This window comes from Uloborus diversus, chromosome 8, assembly GCF_026930045.1.
Source record: "Uloborus diversus isolate 005 chromosome 8, Udiv.v.3.1, whole genome shotgun sequence".
NCBI lineage: Eukaryota > Metazoa > Arthropoda > Arachnida > Araneae > Uloboridae > Uloborus > Uloborus diversus.
In genome coordinates this window covers 81,358,165-81,371,679 of record NC_072738.1, presented here as the reverse complement: position 1 = coordinate 81,371,679, position 13,515 = coordinate 81,358,165, and the positions used below count along the sequence as shown (strand labels likewise).

Below are 13,515 nucleotides of genomic sequence, written 5' to 3'. Positions count from 1 at the left end.
ATCTTTTTGGATATTTTCTTTGTTAGCTAAACATTTGACTATTTATAATTAGATATATTCAATTTCCACGATAATAACTCAACTTGATTGAAATCGAAATTCTGAGAACCAAGTTAAAATGTTGTTTCATTATTTGGTTCAGGGTGATAACTTGTAGTATTGGTCCCTTTTTCCATATAAAAGATAGTAAGCATCTTACCTAGTGAACCGATTTTGATGGTTCTTTTTTTTTTAATGGATAGTGGATGGTTCAACTTAGGTCCCATTACTTTGTTTGACGATATTTGTTCATTAGAAAAAAAGTTATGGTTAAAAAAGTCAATTTCATGCAATTTCCCTATTTGGATACAGACCATGGATTTGGGAGGGGAAACTTTTTAGAAATTATGTTCATTGAGGGTTTATGTAACGTATTATGTTTTCGAAATTACAGTAGAATCTCGTTTATCCAGCCTTCGTTAATCCGGAACAAACTTTCTGAAGAAATATTTTTATCGTTACATAAATAACAATTTTAAATTCCGCTAACAATCACATAGCTGAAATACGCCAAATGTTTGCTTTTTCTTTCATTAAATGAAACGCTCCTGTACAGATTTTACAATAAATGACGGTGGTCTGAAAAAAGACGGTCCTTGAGAAAACTCCAAAACTTCCCCCAATAATCGCATTTTAGGCCTCCTTTTGTTTCGGTAACGTAAATGGAAGACAGGGAGCAGTGATTTTCTGTCAAAATGTTTTTGAAAATTGAAGTTGTTATGGAGATTGAGAGTCGTTTGACGTTATGGAGTCGAGGGCCAAGTTGGTAAGAGTGCAGAAAAGTGACTCTCTTTTGAAAATGTTTTAGAAATGTATTGTCTATAAAATGTATTTTTAAAGTTATTCGTGGTGAAATTAGGAAAGGATGAGGGGATCAGGGTTTTCTCTCAAAAATTTAGCAGAGCAAAAGAACGAAAAGTGAAGTTTTAAGCTTTCTTTGGTCTCTCAAAGAGATCATGACACCAGGGCCAGATTCAAAATGTGAAAAATATTTGCAACTGAGCGGCATACTACATAAAACCTACATGAAAGAATTTTGATTTTTGGCACCCAATTTGTGGAAAATGTCATGTCTTTTCACATACAATACTTGAAGTACTTGCAGAACAATTTTAGTCAAATGATTTTGTGCTGCATTAAGTATTCTGCTTTGGGGTCTATTTTGTGTCTTGAGAAAGTTATATGCTCTTCCAAACACCCCAAATAAATAAATAAATAAATAAAGTATATGATTCCAAAAGCACAATCAAATTAATATTGTAAATGGCTAATCCCCTTTTGTTTATACGTGAAGCAGTTTAAACGTTTCTATTATACGTTTTTATCAATTATACTTTTTTTTTAAATTGATCCCTGCAGAGTCTAATACATAATAATGTACACCTGTAATAATGTGGAATATTTCACATTTAATGTACTAAAAGTAGTTTTGAATTGATAATGCACAAGTTTCAAGAAGAATCATCACTGTCCAGCAAAATACGTATTTTCTTTTTCTTCAGTTTTAAATTAGAAGAATCTTTTGCACTTTTATCTTCATCAATGAGTGCAGTTTTTTTATTACTGTTTATTTCGGTTATATCATTATCATCACTAAAAATAATCAGCTTTCTCTTGGCCTTTGAACTTTTTGAACTAAGAGGAATGGTTTTGTTGCCATTATTTTTATTCTGCTTCTTTGATTTCTTCTTTTTAACTTCTTTTCGATCAGTGATTAAATTAAGTTCCAGTAACTTTTCAACAATAGCTTTCCTCGAGCGTTTGATAGAAAGCCTTTCACGAATATCACTCATTATATCTTCTGAGTCCCTGTAATCACTGAATAAATGCGTAAGTTCCAAAACTTCTGTTTCCCGCCATTCTTTACTCAAATGTGGTTTTAAATCTTTTGCATTACTTATCAATCCTAATCTTTTCAAGGCTGATATAATTTGCTTTTTAGATTTTGATTTTTTATTCATAATTGCGCATATGATATCAGCAACATCTTGCCCTTCAATATGTACATCCTTATTTTCTTCAAAGAGATATTGCAATTCTTCATCTTCTTCTTCAGTCCAAATCAGTTTTGATGAACTATTTTCAGATGCTCCATAACCTTCCTCTAACTTGTAAACCTCACGAACCCCTTTCCAAAATAACATCTCAACAAAAATTTTAGGGTTTTCTTCTGCCGTTTCAAAAAATTTGGACATAATGAATTTACCAAATCTGTAAAATGCTTTAATAATTGGGCAGAAATTAACTTCAGGATCATTAAAGATTTTGTGAAAAGTCACAAACACTGTAGACTGGAAAAATAAAGCATACATTTTGCAATTACAAGCAATTTTATGTATCAATTTAATTAAGCTGGTATTTGTTTGATCAGAATTTTTATGATAATTTGCTAATAATAAACAGCACGGCTGAACTACTTTTGGTGAAGCATACTTTTTATAAACTTCATCTATTTCTAATTTTTTCTCAGCAACAGAAGGCATTGATGCTTCCATTTCTTCTTCTTCAACATCAGATTCTTCGTGCTCAACTGTGTTACCTTCAGAGTTTGTTCGCTGAACATTTGAGAAATGAATCTCTTTCAAAATGTTAACCTCCTCCTCTGCAGAAATAGTGGCATTTCCAAAAGCATCACCCTCCGGCCAGAGCTCCCTTGCGGCTCGTAACAAAGCAACAGCCGAAGCAGCGTCATTAGCAGTGATAGAATCTCGGATTTTGTAGACAACTTCAACTTTTTGCTCTGTGAAAGAAATGTTTGAAGCACCATCAAAAGGCGTTAAGTTAGTGGGCAATTCTACTTCACCTTGTGTGGCGGCAAATAAATCACCAGATATGGTTTCCCACTGGTCATTAAGTAGCTGCTCCATTGCTACAAGCTCTTCAACTTGCGACTTCTTCTTTCTTCGACGAACAGTCCTTTTTTTCGTTTGGACAATCACTTCAGAATGTCTTTTAGAATGATTTTCCAGCATTCTTAAAAATAGATATACACTTTCTACAAGTTCAGCGAGATAAGACAACGGAAACTTAACTTCATCATATTGAATAAGCAATGTATAAAGCAGTTCTCTGTATTCAATCACATAAAATACATTCTGTATTATAAGATCAGCATTATACCTTATCACTTCCTCTTTAGATCTTTCCATTACCCTTAATGTTTCAAGAAGTTCTTTATATGCGCTTACTCCTAACTGTGTTCTTCTGGACCAAAACATCATTTTCTTTTTATCAGTCAGCATCATTTCAAGATAGTTGTTGATTTCTGTTTGAATGTGGTGAAATGTTTGCATAGAAATGGTCTCAGCAACAAAAGCAACATTAAAATCATGAATGCGATTGAATTCCATGAAGTAACGAATAACCCACAAAAAATATGTATCATCATTTTCATTGGTTTTATTGTGCTGTAGATGGCGTTTCACAGAAACTAGCAATTTATTGTAAGATTTTAAAAATTCTATGCATATTTTCTTCAGCAGCAACCTAACTGTAAATTTTGAACGCCTTGTCTCGTTTTGGTCACGAGCTGGAAGTCTATTTTTTGGGGTTCTCCTAGCACTCTTTTGAGCGTCAAATTTCACCTCGTCTAAGTTAACAAATTTATGAGCAATATAATCTTTATCACTAAGAGACTTCATATTTTTTACTTGATACACTCCGTTAAATCGACTAAACCTAGGTGTGAGGGATTTTAACTTTTGAATTTTCATATGTTGTTCTCGTTGCCTCACAACCATTAAAGTGTTTAAATCTTCTTCCTTCTCTGCGTCAGAACGTACATCAGCAGTGCGAGCCAGATCAGCTGCAGTATGCTCACGAAGCATTAAAGAAATGATTTCCAAGACATGAAGACAATAATCATGCTCGTCTTCATTAGCAGCCATATATAAAACAAGAAGATCCAACTTGGATTCGTGAATGCTTAACAGAAGTTTGTCATGCAAGCTGTAATCATCATCAGTTCTAATACATGAACTTTCATCTGAAGGCACATGAAGAACATTACGAACCGTAATTAAAATTCTTTCAATTGTCAAATTTTCATCGTCCGTACGTTCAAACGCACTTTTATCCAGCAGATTGTACAAGCGGACATATAGAGCTTTCCAAAAGGTGGAATCGATCAATGCTTTTTTATAAGTCTGTAGACATGATACGATTTGAAGATAAACATTGCGCTCCAATTTTTCATCAGGCAGTTCTTCTTTATACAGCAGCAACGCAGGATTGGTTATGGCAACTAGAAGACGCAAAGCAAAATCAAAAATTTCTTGTTCTCTGTGATACTGCTTAATAATTGGTATGATGTCTGTTTGTAATAGACGAATTGATCCTAAGTAACGAATTACAGAATGATCATCATAGTCGTTTTTCAAATATCTCAAAAGGTCGCGCAAGCATTCCAAACATTCAGCACTCGTTTCGTAAATAAGTCCTTTTTGGGTGCCTAAAGCACTGCAAGTGGCTAAAATATCGGATTTTACAAATTCGGTTAAAGTCATTTTGATTCAAAATGCCGGCATAATTGGTTCAAAAAATAGGAAAAGCCGAAATCTGATTCATACCATAAACAAACACATCAAGCCCAAAACACGAACAAAATCCAATTTCCTGCTACCGCCAAAAAAAATTGATGATGCTTGCGTTCGACGAGCCTCACCGGTCGATCGGTGAGAACCGGTTACTAACCGAAGCGTTCTATGATCAACCGGTTACCATAGCGGTTACCATTCTAAGCAGTTGATTGGTTGATTGGAGCACGTGAAATTAGCTGTCACTTGATTAACTAACCGGTCCCTTCCGGTCGAGCTCGTCGAACGCAACCTTTATCTATCAGCCGGAGCGCAACTCTAGGGGTGCATTCGGAAACGCGGATCGGTCGCCTCGGTGCGACCGCAAGCGTTCGGAAACGCTTGCGGTGGAACCGGTGACGTCACTTAACCGCGTTCGGAAACACTGCGGTTGTTTTCTGGCGGTCGACTTGGTAGCAACCTGTGGCACCGCTGTCTGGAAGCGGTTAGCGAGATCACAAACGTCACAAAGTCTGTGTTGGCCAATCCGGTCGTGTTTCATGTTTTGATCGTAACGCACGTGACTTGCCTATTATGAAAGTTACGCTTTGATTGGAGTGTCGTTTGCTGCTGAACTAGAACTACCGCGGTTTAACCACGTGCGTTCGGAAACACAGCTGTTCTACCGGAATTCCTAGAGAAATTCCAGATACGTCATAACCACACCGGGCTAACCACGCGGTGTAACCGGTGGATTGTTTCCGAACGCAGCCTAGCTGGTTTATATGTATTTTTCACCTGCGTGTTATTCGTCTACGTCATGTCTGCGTAAGTAACTGGTGATCAACCGAAAGCGTTCGATGATGAAGCATTGGTTCGTGTAAGGCCCTCGGGACGCCTGTTTGAAAGGTTGTCTTTTCTTGCGAGCAATCGTGCATGTTGATTTTCACTGCGAGCGATTATTAGCGGCACGCTAATTGTTTATTAAATAGAGGGGTTTTTTTTTGGCGAATTTGGTGAAACCCTGTGGTAACCCTAGCAGCGCAACAATGTAAAATCCGATCCAAAATGGTTATACTTAAGCTGATGCGTCTAAGGCCCCTATAGTGGAGGAGCCGATGTATCTACCATTTTGGAGCAAACTTGATATAGTGATTCGTAGCGATAGCATTGCTGCTGATGTTTACATTTCTTTAGCATGTGTTAACTTGAGTCAAATAGGTGGTTGTTCGGCTGTTAATTGTGTAAACAGCTCCAAAAAGGTTTTCAGCCCTTCAAATTTCCAGCTGATGCAGAAAGAAAAAAGAAATGGATAAATAATAGCCGACGAAATGACTGGCAGCCTGGAAGCGAAGCCAACTGTTTCTAAAATTTCGCGAATGCTCACCTTCGCTCTCCGACTCTCTCGTTCCCCGTTTGGCGAGTGGTTGCCAATAAAGGTAGCTTTCATGGAGTCGTAGCTTTCCCTGTTTTATACGCTTGCTCCAAAATGGCGGATGGCGTCGGTTCTAAGCGGAACAACCGGTTAGTAACTACTGACGTCATTGCTGTCACGAGATTAACCAACCGGTCGCTACCGTTCGTGCTCGTCGAACGTAAGCAATAAGCTGCTTGTGCATAAAAAGGGAAGAAGAGTTTGCTTCTATAGAAGTCTCGTCAATACACTACGCTTAGGCATCTAATGTAATGTAATGCATCAAATATGGACGAACTGTAAACAGCTGAAGGTCTGATTGGGGTCGTATTACGTATTTTTATTATTACTAAAATGTCGTTGGTTTGTTTTCCCCGAATTTTGCAGTTTGAGGGGAAACTGCCTGGACTTATCTCCTGCCTACCGAAAGTAGTTAAAGTACAGTCTGCAAATATCGTTAGTAAAGAATTTAAAGATCCCAATGTTAAGAAGCCTGCTCCTTGGCCATACCAGCAGAGGTTATTTAACTTGTTCCATTGGTATATTGATGGCACAAAGAAGCGCTTCGATGAAAATTCTAAGATAATTGTTGTGGATGGAAATATAGGAGCAGGAAAATCGAATTTTGCAAAGCAGTTGGCGGATGCATTCGATATGCTCTACCTACCCGAGCCAACTATGGAGAATTACTTTGTATCACCTTATGGATATGATATGCGCAAAATAGACGATATTTTACCACCTTCATATAAGTGTTGTGACATCAAAACATTTTATTCAAATCCACATCACCAAAACGTCGGAAAATTTCAGTTCAGAATGATGTCTTTGCGAATAAATCAATACGTTGACGCTCTAGCACATCTTCTAAACACAGGTATATTTTATTTGTTTACTAAGGCATTTACCATAATATCTTTCTACATATTATGTTCTTGGCCCTAATGAGGCTGCTTCCAACAAATATCACCTTTCTCGTTGACATATTATTTTTCCTGCAATGAAAAGGTTGATGTTCATGTTGGAATATTTTTTAACAGAGTGTGTACAATTCGTTTTGCGAACCACACAGTGACAGATCTTTCTCAATTTAGAGAAACATACTTAAGAAGAACCATGCATAATGAATGTTTAAATGGTCTTGCACTGCTGAATTCAAGCAATGTCATTATCACACTTATACGCAGCCTAAACTCATTAAACCATCAATCTTAGTGACGGGCCAAAAGTTATCAGAAGTTAAAGGTGGCGGTTTAATGAGGCTTCGCCTGGGGGGAGGGGGGTTTCATGGCACAGACTGGAGCATTGAAATTTTTGTGTGGGGGGGGGGGAGCACTTAGCAATATTTAAGGGATCTTGCTCTTAGAGGGGTGGGCTCACCCGATTTCCCCAATCCTCCGCAAATGCACAATTTGAAAAATGATTATTAATAAATTGATGGTTTGCTAATAGATTTTTATTTTTTCACTTCTAAATTAGAATTTTTTTGTGCATGCTTACGATTAATTTCGACATATGGAGAACGAAGCAAAAGAGCATGATGTTACAGAATTATGATACAAACTGTTGTTTGCTGAATTCAGCATGTTGCCAATTACAGGTTAAGCCTCAACCCTCTCTCTGATCGCCCAACTGGAGGAGAAAAAGTGGTAAAGAATGATTGCTTTCATAGCAGAGTAGTAGGTAAATGTCAAAACGAAAAGGATGAAAGGGGTGAGAGAGCAAATAAGTTAATTATTCATGGCGTAACAATGCTCTTTAGCAGGGCCGTGTCCTATGGGATTGTTTTAGGGGTTAAACCCCTCCCATTGGAGTAGAGATAATAAAAAATAAATGAAGAAAAGTGCAATTTGAATTAAAATTAACTTTAATGTTTCAGTTTATATCAGCATTTAAAAAAAAAAAAAAAAATTATTTTTGAAATTTCCCGCCTTTTTTTCTTCTAGTTTGTTTGAAAATGAGAAAGTCTTCAAAAAATACTTCTTCGAATCTCTCCCCCCACCCAGAAAAAAAAAGCATAACGGAGCATCTCAAATTTTGCGCTCAAAAATTGCTACTGTTTTTATTCAGAAAAGATTGTTGGCCCTAATGTTACCAAATATGGTCTCGTAATTGCGTTTTTAAGACTAGTTTTAGAAAACATTTGGGCAAGGACCCCCGAGGAAACTATCATCAAAAATTAGGTTTTTTAACCAACATTTAAGAAAAATTTAAGCATAAACCTCTGAACCCCTGGTCTTAATATCATGGAATATTGCTAAATATTTTAGGACTTTAAGTATTGAAATAATTTTCAGGGATCAGCTCCCAGAATCTCCTTTCCATAAAAGATCTTCAGAGTTTGTCTACAATTGTGTTTTGGAACTTCAGTTTTGAAAATTGGAAGGGGGGGGGGGAGAGATATTTATGTATTTTTCAAGGAAATAAAATGATTAGGGAGAGTAGCTAAGTTTCATTTCTTACGTAACGTCAATAAATATGTCCCAGGGATCTCGCTAAGGAGTTCAAATTGTTGGCCAGTAAATTAGCCAAATTTTTTAAGTTTTAGCCAAATTTCAAAAGTCTTAGTCAAACACTAACTTTTATTCATTTTAATGTATTTTTGTCTGTTTTAATGTTATGTATTTAGCAAGAGGGCAAGTACAGTGGGGCAAGTCAAACGTCATCCTTCCTCCAATCCGATAGACTAGAGCCGCTATATAGATAGGCCGACGCATCAGCTTAAGATAAATAAATACCTTTGTTCTGAACAGTAAAGTAAGAAAAACAACATTAAAAAAAAGCACAAATTTGCCAATTACAGCAGACACGTGTTTCGGCGTTACAGGGAACACCTTTTTCAATGCAAAAAGTAATGAACTTATGGATGAAAAGACATCCAACAAAAGCCAAGAGCAGATAAGCATGCAGCTTAAAAGGTAAAAATAGTGGATTAGCCAAACACCAATGAGAAAATTATAAACCGATCAGGAACCAATAGGAATGCAAGCAAAGGCCAAAAGCTTTCTCTTAGGTACGAAAAACCCAGAAAGAAAGAATTCAATTGGACAAAGATTAAGCCGAAGCTTAAACAAAAAGAAAATTTTCGTAACCGTGAACCGCAAGAAAGGAAAAGCTGAATGGAAGGAAAAAAAACACCATGAAATAAAATAAACAGAAACAAAAAATTTGAAAGAGGAAAAATAAAGATAAATAGAAGAAAAAGGGGAGGGGGGGAATGTCAATCAAGAACAAAAAAAGGTAAAAATAAACAAAGGAAGATAGATAAAAATGAATGGGCAAAAAAGGGGGATGGGGAAAGGACAGTATTAAAAATATGGGAGCCAAATGTTGGAAAAATATGGAACTGTTTTAAGATCATTAACTAAGTTAGAACTGTTTCTCAAAATGTGAAAAGATTCCCAAAAGTCAAGATCTGATGAATTGGGGCATTTTTGGATAATCTGATAATAATTAAAATCAAAAGAGTGATTCGAATCCCAACAATGTTTGAGCAATACTAGATTTATTTAATTGTTGTTTTTTCACATAACTTCGATGCTCTTTCAAGCAAATTTTTAAAGCACGTCTAGTCTGTCCAATATAGGCAAGCTTACAACTGTAATTAATTCTATAAATTCCACAACAATTAAGAGGGTGAATAGGATATTTAAGAGAAGAGAATGAAAGTTTATTAATAGGAGAGACAACCACCTGGAATTGGAAACGTTTTAGAATCTTAGCAACCTGATAGCTTACAGATGGAAAGAATGGCAAAACAGCCAAATTCTTTCTGATGAAGGTTTGGTTAAGAACATTAGTTTGGGATTTATTTGAAAGTTTTTAATAAATGGAATCAATCAAAGTTGGTGGATAGTTTCTACCATTTGCCACAGCTTTAAGATAATTAAGTTGCACTTTAAGAAGTTCAGATGTCGCAAACCTTTTGCTGTTTCTTTATCTCTTCATATACTATCGTCTCATCTTCCAAATCAAAAACATTTTGCTTTCAATTCTTTTGTTTATCGCGCAATTAATATTTGTTCTTCATTGGAACTTCTTAAAGTGATTGCTAGTCTGGGAGTTTTGTGAATGGTTCGTTTTTAGAGGTCGGAATTTTGTGCAGGGATAAAAGTGACCAACTGACAAAATATAGGACATTTTTTGAAAAAATATAGGACACATTTTGAAAAAAATACAGGATTTATAGGACACCAAAAAATGATTTGAATTTTGCATACACATCATAAAAAAGTTACCTTTTAGTGCCACTGATGAAAATATATGTATACAAAAATTGTTAGACATATTTTATTGATTTTTTACTTATACAATAAAAATTTAAATTTTTCACACGCAAAAAATAAATAAATAAAAATGATAATATTATGGGAAATAGCAATTTATTTTAATTAAAAATCAAAATGGTTTAGCAAGAAATTACATAGAACTGCAGACTCGTTCTGAGCAGCTTTTAAATTTCTCATTAGCAGTGTCTATTATGGCTTGTCCCCTCTCAATGTCAAGCATGCATTACATTTGAGTCCTAATTTTTAATTTCGTATTCCAATTATCTATCATTGCCTGAGCTGAATTAATGCTTTCCTTGCAACCTTTCAGTTTATCTCAAGAAGATTTTTTTGTTACTTTATTCAATTTAGGTTTAATATTTTTCCTTCTTATTTATTCCAGTTTTTTTTCTTTCTGTTCCCTTTATTTCAAGTGTAGTGCTTTGCACAACTGGATCATTTTTTTTTAATTCACATCAATATTTTTCACAGGGTGTTTTACCGAGTCTTTAGTCACTCACAGAGCAACAATTGTGTCTAAACTCATGTTTGTTTTGTCACTAGTCACAGTTCTTTTGTTAGCCTCTCTTCTCGGAAGTTTGGTCATGAGAGAAAGTCAGAACAGCCTTAACAAGTTTAGTCAAATTAGGGTAACATAGCTTTTCATCCTTCAGGTTAAAGATGAAATTCCAATACTTATTGACTGGGTTATCTGCTACATTCTTAGGAATATCTTAGTCATCAATGTACATTAGAGTATATCCAAAAAGAACAAAAATTGTTTTGTTGAGTCGCACATCCTCATATTTTCCCTTTTATGTCGAAACAATTGTAAAATATGTCATATAATTTTAACAACGCCAAGCCGTGCCGACTTGCATCCGAAATTCTGAAACAGCAATATCCAGTACTAGGCAGAATAGAGACAAAATTTTTTTTGAAAATTAGAAACTTCATCCTGATAAAATGTTGCTTCTATAGCCCCATACGTATAACAAAAACATTTATCCAAATTAAAAACTATTAAAGTATACAGCAAGAGGCCTTTTTTCAAAAAATTGAATTTTTCTTTTTTTTTAAAAAAATTATACATAAATTTACATTAAAAATCAATTTCAAAAATTATTAGCGAACACATGTTTCAATCAACATTTGCAAATGAATAATAAAAAAATAATTATATTTAAAATGAAAAATTCAACTGAAACATTAAAAAAAAAAAAAAAAACCATATTTTTGAGTACTATGTGGGAGACTTAAATATTCCATGAGAGCAAATTCTCCTACTTAATGCTAATTACCTATTTTATTATTTATATTTTTCAGCTTTATAATTTCTAAAAATTTACCTTATGTTTTTAAAAAATATATATAGAAAAATATTAGTTTTTTGAAGAAAATTATAAATTTTAGGCTTAGTGCAGGATACTTTAAATCTTTTTGTGGCACATTTGGGGCTATTTATCAACATGAAATTTCAAATCTTTTATCCTTATATATTATTTCTGTAGCCTGTTTTTGGTTTCTACGCGAGATTTTCCTCAATTCTTGATTGATTTCTTTGATTTACACCTTATTTTAAAGCTTATCATGTAGGCTACTAAAGAAAAATAGACCCACGGTCTAAAAATTGTTTTTTCGGGGAAAAAACCTGTTTTAAAGAAACAGAATTAGGTTTTCAGTTAAATTTATAACTTGAACTGTTACCGACAGAGCTGAATAGCTTGATCGGCAGAGCATTCGACTGGTAACCAGGAGAATTCGTGTTTGGGCCCACGTCTGCACAATCTGCATCAAAAATTAGAAAAATACTGCACATTACATGAACAATGAATAACAAATATGAGGGAATACATGAGGTAGAAACGCTCCTAGATGTTATGAAAACTTGATGCAACACGGAGCTAAATTGATACTCAATTGTAAGGTTTTTTTTTTTTTTTTTTTTTTAAGATTTCAGACTACATTGGAATTGTTTTTTGTTCAGTAAAATATAATAAATCTTATGTTGAAATATAGATTCTTCTAATGAGTTTTTGACTCTTTGTACAAATAAAACAAATACCTCAATTTAAAGGGTAATATATAAATTTTTCTTCTTTTTGCAAAAAAAACAAATAGCGTATCACATTTTTACTACATTTGAAAAGCTACCCTTAAAAAAGAACTTAGTTCAAATTATTTTGTATTTTAACCGTTCTGTTAAATGATGAACACGTGCTGCCATCTAAGTCATAACGGTTCAAACAGCCTGCAATAACAAATTGTAAAAATTTTCAAAAATAAAAACACTTCTTGGCAAGAAAAAAAATTTAAAATTACCTGTGGTTTTTTTTTTTCGGTAGAGCGTTCGGCTATAAACTGTCTGAACTTCGAGCCAGTTCGGGCTGTCCGACATAATAGCAAATTTACAGTAATATTACGCATTACATGTACTCATAACATGCAACAGATAACACACATAATAAAATAAATGCAGTGGGAATGCTATTTGGTGTTTCGACTCCTTTATGCAGGTTACAATTATCATTCAGATAAGTTGACTGCTAATCGAAGGGTGTTCTTCCCTTTTTTTTTTAAGCTTTGACGCCGTCCAGACCACTGAGCATAATGTAAGCATAAAAAAATGTATTACCTCAAGGGAATCCTTTTTGTGCAGAAAAACATTTTCATTGTATGCTGAAATGTAGATTTTTCAAATAGCAGTGTTCGAACTTTTGTACAGATAAAAAAATACTACGCCAAATTAAAACTTCGAGTTGCAACCAGTAAATCTTTAATTATTTATTCGAATACGATATATAACATTAAAATTATTATCAACTTCATTAGTAAGAAATCATTTTCTACTCCTCTGCTTTCGGCTGAAAAAAAAAAAACATTTTGTCTACGTTCGAAAAATTACACTTAAAAAACGGACTCAGTTCAACTGGTTTTGGTTTTGAATTTTAAGTGTTTGATTAAAAGAAAAACAAGTGTGGGCTTTTAAGCCGTACAGGTTAAAGAAGCCTGCTATGGGAAATTGTTGAATATTCAAAAATAAAAACACTTATTTTTTCAACCGAATTTATTACTTCTCTAGAATGTTTGTTTCAATCGCTACGTGAGATCTTCCTCATTCTTTAATCAAATTCCATGTTTTACGAATAATTTTAAATCGTATCATGCTGGCTAATGACAAAACATAGATGCATGATCTTATTATATTTTTTCGGCGAAAAACTTTTTTACTGTGTTTTATTACGCATTCCTTCAATGAATAGCATTCGAAAAGGAAGGC

The 13,515-nt window shown here is 34.4% G+C and overlaps 2 protein-coding genes across 2 annotated transcripts in view; one reads left to right on the top strand and one right to left on the bottom strand.

Moving 5' to 3' along the window:
- Nucleotides 1–1,449: 1,449 nt before the first annotated feature.
- LOC129228448 (protein timeless homolog) lies at nucleotides 1,450–4,544 on the bottom strand. Its single transcript, XM_054863128.1, has one exon. It carries the CDS (start codon nucleotides 4,542–4,544, stop codon nucleotides 1,491–1,493), a length of 3,054 nt encoding a protein of 1,017 aa, XP_054719103.1. The 3' UTR covers nucleotides 1,450–1,490.
- A 1,669-nt stretch (nucleotides 4,545–6,213) lies between these two features.
- Nucleotides 6,214–13,515, top strand: part of LOC129228728 (NADH dehydrogenase [ubiquinone] 1 alpha subcomplex subunit 10, mitochondrial-like) — a 40,891-nt gene continuing 33,589 nt past the window's right edge. The window contains exon 1 of the mRNA XM_054863413.1: nucleotides 6,214–6,844. Coding sequence (XP_054719388.1) covers nucleotides 6,322–6,844 — 523 coding nt within the window. The 5' untranslated portion in view covers nucleotides 6,214–6,321. The remainder of the gene's footprint in view (nucleotides 6,845–13,515) is intronic.

Coding starts and splice junctions, on each gene's coding strand:
- LOC129228448 (XM_054863128.1), bottom strand. CDS start 4,544: ATGACTTTAACCGAATTTGTAAAATCCGATATTTTAGCCACTTGCAGT.